Below are 12,941 nucleotides of genomic sequence, written 5' to 3' on the forward strand. Positions count from 1 at the left end.
CTGGGGAGCCCCCCAGGACCACCCAGCTGAGTACACTGGGGTGTCACCTGCCCCGGGAACCCCACTCTGGGGATACTGGGGTGTCCCCAAGACCGGGAAACCCCCCCCCCCAGGACACTCCAGCTGGGGACACTGGGGTGTCGCCTGCCCCAGGGACCCACCTCTGGGAATACTGGGGTATCCCCAGTCCCAGGGATCCCCCCAGGACCCCCCCTCTAGGAATACTGGGGTGTCCCCCGTCACAGAGACCCCCCAGCTGGGGACACTGGAGTGTCCCCTGTCCCATGGACCCCCCCTCTGGGAATACTGGGGTGTCTCCAGTCCCAGGGACCCCCCCAGGACCCCCCCAGCTGGGGACACTGGGGTGTCACCTGCCCCAGGGACCCCCCCAGCTGGGGATACTGGGGTGTCATCAGCCCCAGGGCCCCCAAGTTGGGTATATAGGGTCCCCCCATATCAGAGCCCCCCAAGGGGGGCAGACGGGGTACCCCCCAATATCAGGGCCCCCCAAACTGGGCCCAATATCAGGACCCCCCAGTACTGGGCCCCCCCAAACTGGGTATATCAGCACCCCCAGTATCAAGTCCCCCCCAAAACTGGGTACATCAGCTGCCCCCCCAGCATCACGGCCCCTTCAAACTGGGTATATCTGGCTCCCCCAGTACCAAATCCCCCCCCCAGGCTGGGTATATGAGTGCCCCCCAGTCTCGGGGCCCCCCCCCCCAAATACCTGCAGCTCCTTGATCCAAGAGCAGTGCCAGTAGGAGAGCCCGACCCACTTGACGAAGAACTCGCGCTCGGAGCGGCCCTGCAGCGCCTGGGGGGGGCCCTCGGGCGGGGGGGCCCCGGGGGGGGCGGCCACGGGGGGGGGCGGCTCCCCCCATCGCCAGTACAGGATCTTCTGCACCCGCCCCTTCAGCACCGGGCACTGGAGGCGGAGGGTGGGGGGACACACACAGCGGGGTTGGGGACAGCGGGGACACGGGGACAGACATACGGTCATGGCGTGTACTGTCGTCCCTGTCCCCCCCCCTCCAACAGCCAGAGCACCCGGGGGGGGACACACAGGTCGCCACCCCCAGGGGTGGCTGTCCCTGTGCTGTCCCCAAGGTGTGGCTGCAGCATCCCTGTGCTGGCCCCAGGGCCGGGTTATCCTCATCCCTGTCCCCAACCTTGTCCTGTCCCTGTCCCCAACCTCAAACTGTCCCTGTGTCCATCAGGTCCTGGGCCTGTCCCTACCAGGTGCCATCACTGTCCCCAACCTTGTCCCGTCCCTGTCCCCAGCCTTGTCCTGTCCCTGTCACATCCCATCCCTGTCCCCATCAGCCCCTGTCCCTGTCCCCAGCCTTGTCCTGTCCCTGTCACATCCCATCCCTGTCCCCATCAGCCCCTGTCCCTGTCCCCAGCCTTGTCCCGTCCCTGTCCTGTCACTGTCCCCAGCCTTGAGCCATCCCTGTTCCTCATCCCTGTCCCCAGCATGTCCCTGTCCCCAACCTCCAGCCAACCCTGTCCCCATCCTCACACTGTCCCCACACCCATGCCTGTCCCCATCGCTGTCCCCTCCCTGTCCCAGCCCCATCCCATTCTTGTCCCAACGTCCATCACTGTCCCCATCCCTGACCCCACCAGAGCGTTGTCCCCATCCGTGTCCCACTCCTGTACTGTCCCCAGCAGGTCCTTGTCCCATTCCTATCCCATCCCCACTAGGTCCCTCCCTGTCCCTGTCCCTGTCCTGTCCGCATCCCTGTCCCATCCCCACCACGTCCCTGTCCCATCCCCATCCCTGTCCTGTCCCCAGCAGGTCCCTGTCCTGTCCCCGCCAGGTCCTTGTCCCATCTCCACTGGGTCCATACCGCATCCCTGCCACATCCCCACCAGGTCCCTGTCCCCTCCCCATCCCTGTCACGTCCCCACCAGGTCCCCCCACCACCTCCCCCCTTCCCACCCCACCCCTGTCCCCACTCTGCCCCCCATCCCCGCGTCCCGGTGTCCCCGTACCGTGCAGCGGGGACAGAGCCACTCTCCGTTGGGGACCTCGGGCAGGGGGGGGTTGAGGCAGTGGATGTGGTAGGAGGAGACGCAGGCGTCGCAGCAGAGCAGCTCCCCGCCGTCCTTGCACACCCGGCAGTACTCCATGTGGTCGTCCTCCTCCTCCTTCTCCCCTTCCTCCTCCTCCTCTTCCTCCTCCTCCTCCTCCTCCTTCGCCTCCCACTGCACCCCTTCCTTCTCCTGAGCGACACCCAGCGTCAGGCACCCCAAACCCCCGGAACGGCACCCAGGGACCCCAAACCTCCTGGGGACACCCTGAGGGACACCCAAACCTCCTGGGGACACCCCTGAAATGGGCACCCAGGGACCCCAAACCTCCTGGGGACACCCTGAGGGACACCCAAACCTCCTGGGGACATCCTCGGAACAGCACCCAGGGACCCCAAACCTCCGGAGGACATCCTGAGGGACACCCAAACCTCCTGGGGACACCCCTGAAATGGGCACCCAGAGACCCCAAACCTCCAGGGGACACCCTGAGGGACACCCAAACCTCCTGGGGACACCCTGAGGGACACCCAAACCTCCTGCGGACACCCCCAGAACGGCACCCAGGGACCCCGAACCTCCGGGGGACATCCTGAGGGACACCCAAACCTCCTGGGGACATCCTTGGAACAGCACCCAGGCACCCCAAACCTCCTGGGGACACCCTGAGGGACACCCAAACCTCCTGGGGACATCCTTGGAACAGCACCCAGGCACCCCAAACCTCCTGGGGACACCCTGAGGGACACCCAAACCTCCTGCGGACACCCCCAGAATGGCACCCAGGGACCCGAAACCTCCTGGGGACACCCTCGGAACGGCACCCAGGGACCCCAAACCTCCTGGGGACACCCCCAGAATGGCACCCAGGGACCCCAAACCTGCGGGGGACATCCTGAGGGACACCCAAACCTCCTGGGGACATCCTTGGAACAGCACCCAGGCACCCCAAACCTCCTGGGGACACCCTGAGGGACACCCAAACCTCCTGTGGCCACCCCTGAAATGGGCACCCAGAGACCCCAAACCTCCGGGGGACACCCTGAGGGACACCCAAACCTCCTGGGGACACCCTGACGGACACCCAAACCTCCTGCGGACACCCCCAGAACGGCACCCAGGGACCCCAAACCTCCGGGGGACACCCTCGGAATGGCACCCAGGGACCCCAAACCTCCGGGGGACATCCTGAGGGACACCCAAACCTCCTGGGGACATCCTTGGAACAGCACCCAGGCACCCCAAACCTCCTGGGGACACCCTGAGGGACACCCAAACCTCCTGCGGGCACCCCTGAAATGGGCACCCAGGGACCCCAAACCTCCGGGGGACACCCTGAGGGACACCCAAACCTCCTGGGGACACCCTGACGGACACCCAAACCTCCTGCGGACACCCCCAGAACGGCACCCAGGGACCCCGAACCTCCTGGGGACACCCTGAGGGACACCCAAACCTCCTGTGGCCACCCCTGAAATGGGCACCCAGGGACCCCAAACCTCCTAGGGACCTCCAACCCCCCCCAGGATCCCCCCAGAGACCCCCAAGCACCCCCAGGGACCCCACTAGAAACCTCCAAACCCCCTCAGGGACGCTCAGAAACATGCCCAGGGACCCCTCTAGGAATCCCCAAACGTCCTCAGGAACCCCCAGACCCCCTCAGGGACCCCCCAAATCCTCTCAGGGACCCCCCAAACCCCCTCAGGGACCCTCAGGACCCCCCCAAACCCTGCAGGAGCCCCCCCTCAGCCCGCAGCTCACGCAGTGGGGGCAGCTCCAGCGCCCCTCGGGCGCGCGGTCGAGCTCGGGGTCGAGGCAGACGAGGTGGTAGGCGCGGGGACACGTGTCGCAGAGGATGATCTCCCCGCCCTGCTGGCACACCTCGCAGTAGTCCTGGTGGTCCGTCTCGTAGCCGTCCCCCTCCTCCTCCGGCCCCGGCCCTGCGGGGACGCCACGCACCACCCGCTGCCACCCGGACCGATACGGGGGGGCGGGGGGGGGGCACGCCAGGGACAGGGGGACGGGAACATGGGGGCACTGGGGATGGGGACGCTGGAGATGGGAGCTGGGGGACACTGGGGACGGGGGCACTGGAGGATGGGGATGTGGGGGCACAGCGCAACTGGGGGACGGGGCAAGGGTGGCACTGGGAATAGGGACATGGGGACACTGGGGACAGGGGCACTGGGGACACCTAGAGATGGGGGAATCAGGGCACTGGGGGAAGGGACATGGGGGGCACTGGGGACAGGGATATGGGGGCACTGAGGACACCCAGAGACAGGGCTGTAGGGACACTGGGGACAGGGGCACTGGGGACACCCAGAGATGGGGGCACAGGAATACTGGGGATAGGAACATGGGGGCACGGGGGGCACTGGGGACAGGGGACACTGGAGGATGGGGATATGGGGGCACTGGGGACACCTGGAGACAGGGGCACACAGACACAGGGAATAGGGACATGGAGGCATGGGGGGCACTGGGGATGGGGATATGGGGGCAACTGGGGACACCCAGAGATAGGGGCGAAGGGACACTGGGGACATGGGGACACTGGGGATAGGAGTGCTGAGGACACTGGGGATGGGGGGCATGGAAACATTGAAGGATGGGGGCACTGGGGGCACTGGGGCTGGGGACACCAGGGAGGGGGTCGCTGGGACACAGGGACACCAGGGATGGGGGCACCAGGGGCACAGGGTGGAAGGGAGCACTGGGACACAGGAAGGGGGTGGCACCAGGGACACTGGCACCGGGGATACCAGGGGATGGGGACACCGGGGGACAAGGACATGGGGACACCGGGATGGCTGGAGACAAAGACAGTGGGGACACCAAATGCCCAGGAGAGATGGTGGGGACAGGGACATGGGGCCACCGCTACACCCCTCGGAAGAAGCCAGGGGCTGGGGACTCCCCGGACGCCACCACCGACACGGGGAAGGGACTGAGGACCCCGCTCAGGGGGACACCATGGGCTTGGGAACCCCGGGTGACAGCTTGGGGACAGCGGAGGGCGGGGTGTCTCACCGTGCGCGGGCGCCGTGCCCGTCCCCACGGGGCCGCGCTCCCGGCTGAGGCCGGCGCAGGGGGCTGCAAGGAGAGAGGGAAGGAGGGAGGGGGAGGGGGACGGGAGCGTCACCCGGTGTCCCCGCCGCGGGGTCTGGGGAGGGGGGGTGGGGGTGGGGGGGGTGGTGGTGGCACCCGGGGGTCGGTGACACTTGGGGACACTCACCCTTCTTCTTCTTGCGGCCGGGACGTCCCCGCTTGAGCTTCTTGAGGCGGGTGGTGGGGTCGGGGCGGGCGGTGGCACCCAGCACCCCGGGGCTCTCGGCGTCAGACTCCTCCTCCGCCTCCCCCGCGTCCTCGCTCTGCCCAGGGACAGCAGGTGACACCGGGGACAGTAGGTGGCATCAGGGAACAAGGGGACACGGGGAACAGGGAGGGGGATTGGGCCCTGGGGCCGGGTGCCACCACTTGGGGACACGAGGGGATAAAAGGGGACCTGGCTTCCGGGCACCCCTAACCCCCCAACACCCAGGAGGGGACCCAGGTGTCTGGGTGCCACCACTTGGGGACCCCAGAGGTTCAGGAGGGGACTCGGGTGTCTGGGCACCACCGCCACCCCCACCCAGAGGGGTCCCAGGGGTCTGGACACCCCCCCCACCCCCCACCCCCCCCGTAGGGGACGCAGACACCCTGGCCCTACCGAGCTGCTCTTCTTGCGCTTGCCGCCCAGGACGCCCAGTTTGATTTTCAGCGGCGCCATCTTCCTCCCCTTCATCTTCCTCTTCAGCTCCGGCACCCGCGGGCTCTTGCTGCGCTTCTTGTGACCAGGACCTGGCCGGGGCAGGGGGGGGGGACAGGACGACACGCGGGCATTCGGGGGGGGGGACCCAGGCATCTGGGCACCCGCTCCCCCAGCCCCATGAGGAGCCCAGGGACCCTCCAAAGCCCCCCAGGGACTCCCAAGCTCCACTAAGGATCGCCCAAATCCCCCCAGGGATCCCCATCCTCCCCCAAGGATCCCTAAAGCCCCCCCAGGGACCCCCAAAGCCCCCCAGGATCCCCCCAAGGATCCCTAAAACACTCCCCGGGGATCCCCCAAAGCTCCCCAGGGATTCCCAAGCTCCCCTAAGGATCCCCCAAATCCCCCCAGGGATCCCCATCCTCCCCCAAGGATCCCTAAAGCCCCCCCAGGGACCCCAAAGCCCCCCAGGATCCCCCCATGGACCCCCCAAGGATCCCAAGCTCCACTAAGGATCCCCCAAATCCCCCCAGGGATCCCCATCCTCCCCCAAGGATCCTTAAAGCCCCCCCAGGGACCCCCAAAGCCGCCCAGGATCCCCCCATGGACCCCCCAAATCCCCCTCAGGGACCCCTAAAGTCCCCCCTCAGGGACCCCTAACCCAGGGAGGACCCAGGCGTCCGGGGCGAGATGTAGGAGTCTGGGGGCAACCCACTATCAGGGTCCCAGGCATTCCGGGGGGACCCCCAGGTGTCTGGACACCCCCTCCCCAAACCCAGGCAGGACCCAGGCGTTTGGGGGAGATGCAGGAGTTTGGGGGGAAGCCACTATGGGGGTCCCAGACGTCCGGGGAGCACCCACCTTTTCCCTCCTTGGTCTTGGCCTTGCGCAGGGGCGGGGGGGGCGCCTCGGGGGCCACAGCGGCCACGGCGGCCGACACTTGCTCAGCCACGGCGGCGGCAGCAGCAGCGGCAGCTGCGGCCACGGCGGCGGCGGAGCCTTTGAAGGGGTTGTTGGCGCTGAACTCCCGCCATTTGGCCCCCAAGATGGTCATCATCTTCGACATGGGGATTTTGGGGTTCTTCTTGGCGATCAAGGGCCTGGGGGGGGAGCAGGGAGGGACCCAAGTTGGGAATCCAGGCATCTGGGGCACCCAGGGACCCCCAAGGTGTCCGGGGGAGCACCCAGGGACCACTGATGCTCCCCACAGACCCCTTTCACCTCGGGGTGCCCCTCCCCCCCGGAACCCCAAGATGCCCCCATGGTCCCCCAGGACCCCAAGGTACCCTTGTGTCCCCCCAACCCCCTGAGGTGCCCCCCCACGCACCCCGAGGGCACCCCCCAGCACCCTGAGCTGCCCTAAAAGCATCCCCACAAATACCCTGACACGTCACCCAGCACCCAGCTCTCTCACCCCTAAGGACCCTGAGGAGCCCCCCCAGCACCCCAAGGTGTCCCTGTAGCCCCCCCCAAGACCCTGAGGAGCTCCCCAGCACCCCAAGGGACACCCTCCCAGGATGCTGGGGTGCCCCCCAGCACCCCGGGGTGCCCCTCCATCCTCCTGAGGTGTCCCCCAGCACCACAAGATGCCCCTGTACCTCCCCTCTCCCTCGAGATGCCCTAAAAGGACCCCCACCAGCACCCTAAAGTGTCCCCCAGCACCCTGATGGGCCCTCCAGGACCCCGAGGTGTCCCCCAGCACCCCGCGATGCCCTAGAAGGACCCTGCCCAGCACCCTAAAGTGTCCCCCAGCACACCAGGGTACCCCTCCATCCTCCCAAGGTGCCCCCCAGCACCCCAAGATGCCCTAAAAGGATGCCCACCAGCACCCTAAAGTGTCCCCCAGCACACAGAGGGACCCTCCAGGACCCTGAGGTGCTCCCCAGGACCCCAGGGTGTGTCCCCCCCCAGCCCCACCTCATGAACTGGCTGAAGGCCTTGTAGTTGGTGAGGGTGTGATAGTCCTCCTCGGTGAAGACATGGTCCACATCCTCCAGCCCCCAAGCCCCCAGCAGCTGTGCCGAGGACTTCTGCTCCACCGCCTGCGCCGGGGAGTGGGGGGAACATGGGGGGGACACAGGGGGGACACAGCCAGGCCGTGGGGGGGACACGACAGTGACCGACACCAGGATGGGGAAAGGGAGATGAGAAAAACACATGAACAGGGACAAAGAGGATGAGGGGACCCGTGACCGGCCAGGACCCCCACAGGCCCCAACACCGGTGACGGGACACCTATGAGGACACTGATGCGATGGGACCCCCATGGGCACCCACATGGGTGTCAGGACCCCCCCAAGGACCCACATGGGTGACGGGACCCCCACAGGTGTCAGGACCCCCCCCCCCCCCCCCGAGGACCCACACAGCGATGGGACCCCCATAGGTCCCCACACTGGGCGAGACCCTGCCACTCCCGGGTGCCCCCCACCCACGGGTGCCCCCTGGCCGTACCTTCACCTTCTGCCCCCCCTCCTCGTCGGCCTTTTTCCGTCTCTTCGTCTTTTTCTCCTTCTTTTCGCGGTGCTTCCGCCGCCGTTTCCTGGCCGCCCCCCCGGAGTCGCTGCCGCCGCTCTCCGACTTCTCCCGGTACTCCTCCCGCTGGTACTCCTCCCGCTCCGACTCCAGCTCATCCTCGCTCACCTGAGACCACCCCCACCCCGCGCTCATCCTCAGGGCCCAGCAGCCCCCCTGAGAACCCCATCAACCGCCCCAGGACCCCATCAGTCACCCTCAACCCCATCAGCAGCCCCAGGACCCCCATCAGCCATCCCCAAAAGTCTCTCACCTGTCCCCAGACCTCATCAGCTGACACCAAATCCTGTCACCCCTCCCCACAGCCCATCAGCCAACCTGAGACCCCCATCAACAGCCCCAGGACCCCGGTCAGTTGCCCCCAGACCCCATCAGCCACCCCGAGACCCTGCCCATCACCCCCAGACCCCGTCAGCCAACCCAAAGGCCCCATCAGCGACCCCGAGAATCTGTCACCCATCGCCTGACCCCAAGCACCCGTCCCCAGACCCCGTTCATCATCCCCAGACCCTGTCAGCCACCCTGAGAGACTGTCACCCGGTCCCAGACCCCGTCCGCCATTCCCAGTCCCTGTTAGCCATCCCCAGCCACCGTCAGCCTTCCCTGAGAGTCTGTCACCCGTCCTCAGGCCTTGTCCATCATTCCCAAAACCTGTCACCCATCCTCAAACACTATCACCTGTCCCCAGACCCCCTCAGCCCTCCCTGAGAGTCTGTCACCCATCCTCAGGCCTTGTCCATCATTCCCAAAACCTGTCACCCATCCTCAAACACTATCACCTGTCCCCAGACCCCCTCAGCCCTCCCTGAGAGTCTGTCACCCATCCTCAGGCCCCGTCCGTCATCCCCAGACCCCGTCAGCCACCCTGAGAGGTTGTCACCCATCCCCAGACCCCATCCGTCGTCCCCAGACCCTGTCACCCATCCCCAGACCCCATCCGTCGTCCCCAGATCCTGTCACCCATCCCCAGACCCCATCCATCGTCCCCAGACCCTGTCACCCATCCCCAGAGCCCATCCGTCATCCCCAGACCCTGTCACCCATCCCCAGACCCCATCCATCGTCCCCAGACCCTGTCACCCATCCCCAGACCCCATCCATCGTCCCCAGATCCTGTCACCCATCCCCAGACCCCATCCGTCGTCCCCAGATCCTGTCACCCATCCCCAGAGCCCATCTGTTGTCCCCAGAAGGACCCAGGCGTCCGAGCAGGGCGTCCATGGGGAACTCACCAGTTTTTTCCGTTTCCGTGGTTTTCCGGGTTTATTTTCCTTCTGCTTCCGGGGGCCCCGTTTCTTCTTCTTCACCCCCAGGGCCCCCTCGAGGCCCCGCAACAGCTCGTCGTCACCATCTGCGGGGACACAGCAGCCTGAGCTGGGGGGACGGGGACATGCACTGGCGGCTGACAGGGACGGGTGGCTGTGCAAGGTCCTCTCCGCGGCCACTGGGACGGTGACACGCAGGAAGGTGGGTGACAGGGCCACGTGGCCACAATGAGGCCCCCTCTGTGGCCACCAACCCACTGACACACACGCACAGGCAGGTGACAGGGACAGGTGGCCATGCTAAGGTCCCCTCTGCGGCCACCACGGTTGCGGCACACAGTGAGACGGGTGACAGGGACAAGCAGCCACACCAAAGTCCCCTCCGCAGCCACCAGCACGGTGACACACACAGAAAGATGGGTGACGTTTGGGAAAAAAAACCCAACTTTTTGCACAAAACTCAAGGATAATAAAATCAGCAGCCACAGCCCAAGGTCCCGCCAGCGATGGTATCCGCCCACGCCATGAAAAAAGGGTAAAAAAACCACCAGAAATGGCATTTGGGGCATTTTCCCCCATTTGCAGGGGGCCTGGAAGTAGCATTTTGGCTTTCATGCTGCCAAAAACTGCCAAAACCCTGGGGATTCGCCCCAAAAACCTTGTGGAAATGCCCCACAGGGGGGCAGTTACCCCAAAAATAAGGCTCCCAACTGCTGGTGGAGGAACACAGTGTCACCGCAACGGTGACCAACCACTGGTGGAGGATTCCCCAACTGCTCGCCCCAGGTGACACCGGTGTCACCATGATGACCCCCAACCGCCAGCAGAGGATTTCCCAGCCACTCGCTCAGGGGGACACCGGTGTCACCGTGACAGTGACCAACTACCGGTGGAGGATTCCCCAACTGCTTGGCCCAGGTGACACCACTGTCACCACGACAGTGACAAACCGCCAGGGGAGCATCTCCCAAACACTCAGCCCAGGGGACACAGTTGTCACCGTGACGGCGACCAAGCACCAACAGAGGATTCCTCAACCACTCAGCCTGGGGGACACCGGTGTCCCCATGACGGTGACCAACTGCCACCAGCAGTGCTGGACTCCCCCCTCTTTGACCCTAATAGCGGTGAACTGCACATCACCATCACTTCGCTCCGCCTGACGGTGACCAGAGGATTTCCCAGCTGCTCACCCGGGGGGACGCCGGTGTCACCGTAACAGTGACCAACCGCCAGGGGAGGATTCCCCAGCTGCTCACCCAGGGGGACACCGGTGTCCTCGTGACGGTGACAAACTGCCACCGGCGGTGCTGGATTCCCCCCTCTTTGAGCCTAAAACCCATCAACTGCTGGGCACCGTCGCTCCGCTCCGCCTGACGGTGACCAACCGCCAGCAGAGGATTCCCCAGCTGCTCACCCAGGGGGACACCGGTGTCCCTGTGACGGTGACAAACTGCCACCGGCGGTGCTGGATTCCCCCCTCTTTGACCCTAAAACCCATCAACTGCTGGGCACCGTCGCTCCACTCCACCTGACGGTGACCAACCGCCAGCAGAGGATTCCCCAGCTGCTCACCCAGGGGGACACCGGTGTCCCTGTGACGGTGACAAACTGCCACCGGCGGTGCTGGATTCCCCCCTCTTTGACCCTAAAACCCATCAACTGCTGGGCACCGTCGCTCCGCTCCGCCTGACGGTGACCAACTGCTGGCAGAGGATTTCCCAACCGCTCACCCGGGGGGACGCCGGTGTCACCGTAACAGTGACCAACCGCCAGCAGAGGATTTCCCAACCCCTTGGCCAAGGGCCACCGGCCTCCCCGTGACGGGGGCCACCAAGAATCCCCGAGGCCCATCCCCGGGGCGGTGACACCTACATCCGTGTCACGGCCTTGGCTGTCCCCGGTGTTATTTGGCAGCCGGTCGGGGTGAAGCCCGGCGAGAGGTGTCACATCTGCCCGGCGGCTCTCGCAACGAGCTGGCACGTCCTCAGCCCGGCGCGTGTGTGTGTGTGTGTGTGTCCCCCGGCACCGACGTCACCCGTCCACCCCCATAAATCACAATCAGCGCTCGCTGACAGGTCCCAGCCGCCCGCCGGCGGTCAGGGTGAAGCTCACCGCCGGGGAGGGAACCCCCGGTGTCCCCGAGCGGCGGAGGGGGGGGTCCGGGGGGGGGGTTGACGGCGGGTGCCAAGGCTGGCGTGGGGAGAGGAAGCGACACCCGGGGTCACATTCCCGGTTAATCCCTTGGCACCGCCGGCTGCCGGAGCGTTGCCGCAGGGGCCAGGGACCACCGGCACAACGCCGACACCCCCCGCCGTGTACGGTGGGGGGGGCCACGCCAGAAAATGGCAACGGGTGGAAAAAAAAACCCACCAAAAAAACCCCTCTTTTTTTTTTTTTTTCTGCCTTTTTTTCCATGGCGGCCAAGCCGGATCCTCCCCTCCCACTTCCCCCCCCCCCGCTTCCTAAATTCCCCCCCCCCCCCCGGTTGTTTCCCCCCCTCCCTCTCTGGTTGTTTTTCAAACCCCCCCCATCACCTTTGGGTGCTCCCCGCAGGCACAGCCGCTCGCCGGGCCAGGGCTCAGCCCCACCGGGCCCGATCCTGCCATTTTGGGGGTGTTTCCCCCCCCCTCCCCCCCCCCCCCCAAAAAAACACCCCCCCTTTTATCCCCCCCCCCCCTCCCAACAGACATGCGCAGGGCGCGTTGGCAAACCATCAACGAGAATTTTCCACACACGTGACGCTCCCACTCCCCGCACCCCCGAGAGAAAAACGTAGCGAGGGAAGGGGGGGGGACACACACACACGCACACGCACACCCTCCGCCAGACACAAAGCAACCCCCCCTCGGGCGGGCGCCGCGACGAGAAAAATGCAGGAAAAAAAAAAAAAACACACACAAAAAAAAAAAAGCCGGGGGGGGGGGGGGGGGGGGGGATAAAAATTAAAATTGAAAACAAACAGCCAGCGGCGGTGCAGAACGGGGTGGGGGGCGGGGGGGAGGTGGAAAAATGCAGGGAAAAAAAAAGAAAAAAGAAAAAAAAAAAAGGGGGAGTGATCCTGCAAAAAGGGGAGGAAAGAGTTTGAACAAAGGAAAAGGTGAGGAGTCCTCAAAACCCGGGGGGGGAGAAAAGGGGAAAAAATGGGACAAATGGTGCTCCAAAGCGGAGAGGAGCGAGGCCGAGCGGGAGAAAAAAAAAATCGGCAGTTTGGTTCTTTTTGGGGTGTTTTACCCCGTTTTCTGGCCGGCTCCGCCGGTGGGGCAACCGGCTGGACCTTTGCCTCATAACTCAGTGACACAGTATGGTGGGGGGGGAGGGAATTAAAATTAAAATCAACTTTTTGCCTGATT

General features: G+C 65.4%; 1 protein-coding gene across 1 annotated transcript in view; it reads right to left on the reverse strand.

Annotated features, from left to right (window-relative positions):
• The window catches only part of LOC134509142 (chromodomain-helicase-DNA-binding protein 3-like), a gene marked incomplete at its 5' end in the record, with an annotated part of 67,056 nt that extends 54,838 nt beyond the window's left edge, over positions 1 to 12,218 (reverse strand). The window contains 11 exons of the mRNA XM_063321623.1: positions 731 to 928; positions 1,999 to 2,229; positions 3,799 to 3,977; positions 5,071 to 5,133; positions 5,276 to 5,411; positions 5,750 to 5,880; positions 6,650 to 6,888; positions 7,706 to 7,830; positions 8,243 to 8,431; positions 9,556 to 9,674; positions 12,126 to 12,218. Coding sequence (XP_063177693.1) covers positions 731 to 928; positions 1,999 to 2,229; positions 3,799 to 3,977; positions 5,071 to 5,133; positions 5,276 to 5,411; positions 5,750 to 5,880; positions 6,650 to 6,888; positions 7,706 to 7,830; positions 8,243 to 8,431; positions 9,556 to 9,674; positions 12,126 to 12,218 — 1,703 coding nt within the window. The remainder of the gene's footprint in view (positions 1 to 730; positions 929 to 1,998; positions 2,230 to 3,798; positions 3,978 to 5,070; positions 5,134 to 5,275; positions 5,412 to 5,749; positions 5,881 to 6,649; positions 6,889 to 7,705; positions 7,831 to 8,242; positions 8,432 to 9,555; positions 9,675 to 12,125) is intronic.
• Between the last annotated feature and the right edge of the window lie 723 nt (positions 12,219 to 12,941).

The sequence above is a fragment of the Chroicocephalus ridibundus genome, unplaced genomic scaffold (assembly GCF_963924245.1).
Source record: "Chroicocephalus ridibundus unplaced genomic scaffold, bChrRid1.1 SCAFFOLD_408, whole genome shotgun sequence".
Taxonomy (NCBI): domain Eukaryota; kingdom Metazoa; phylum Chordata; class Aves; order Charadriiformes; family Laridae; genus Chroicocephalus; species Chroicocephalus ridibundus.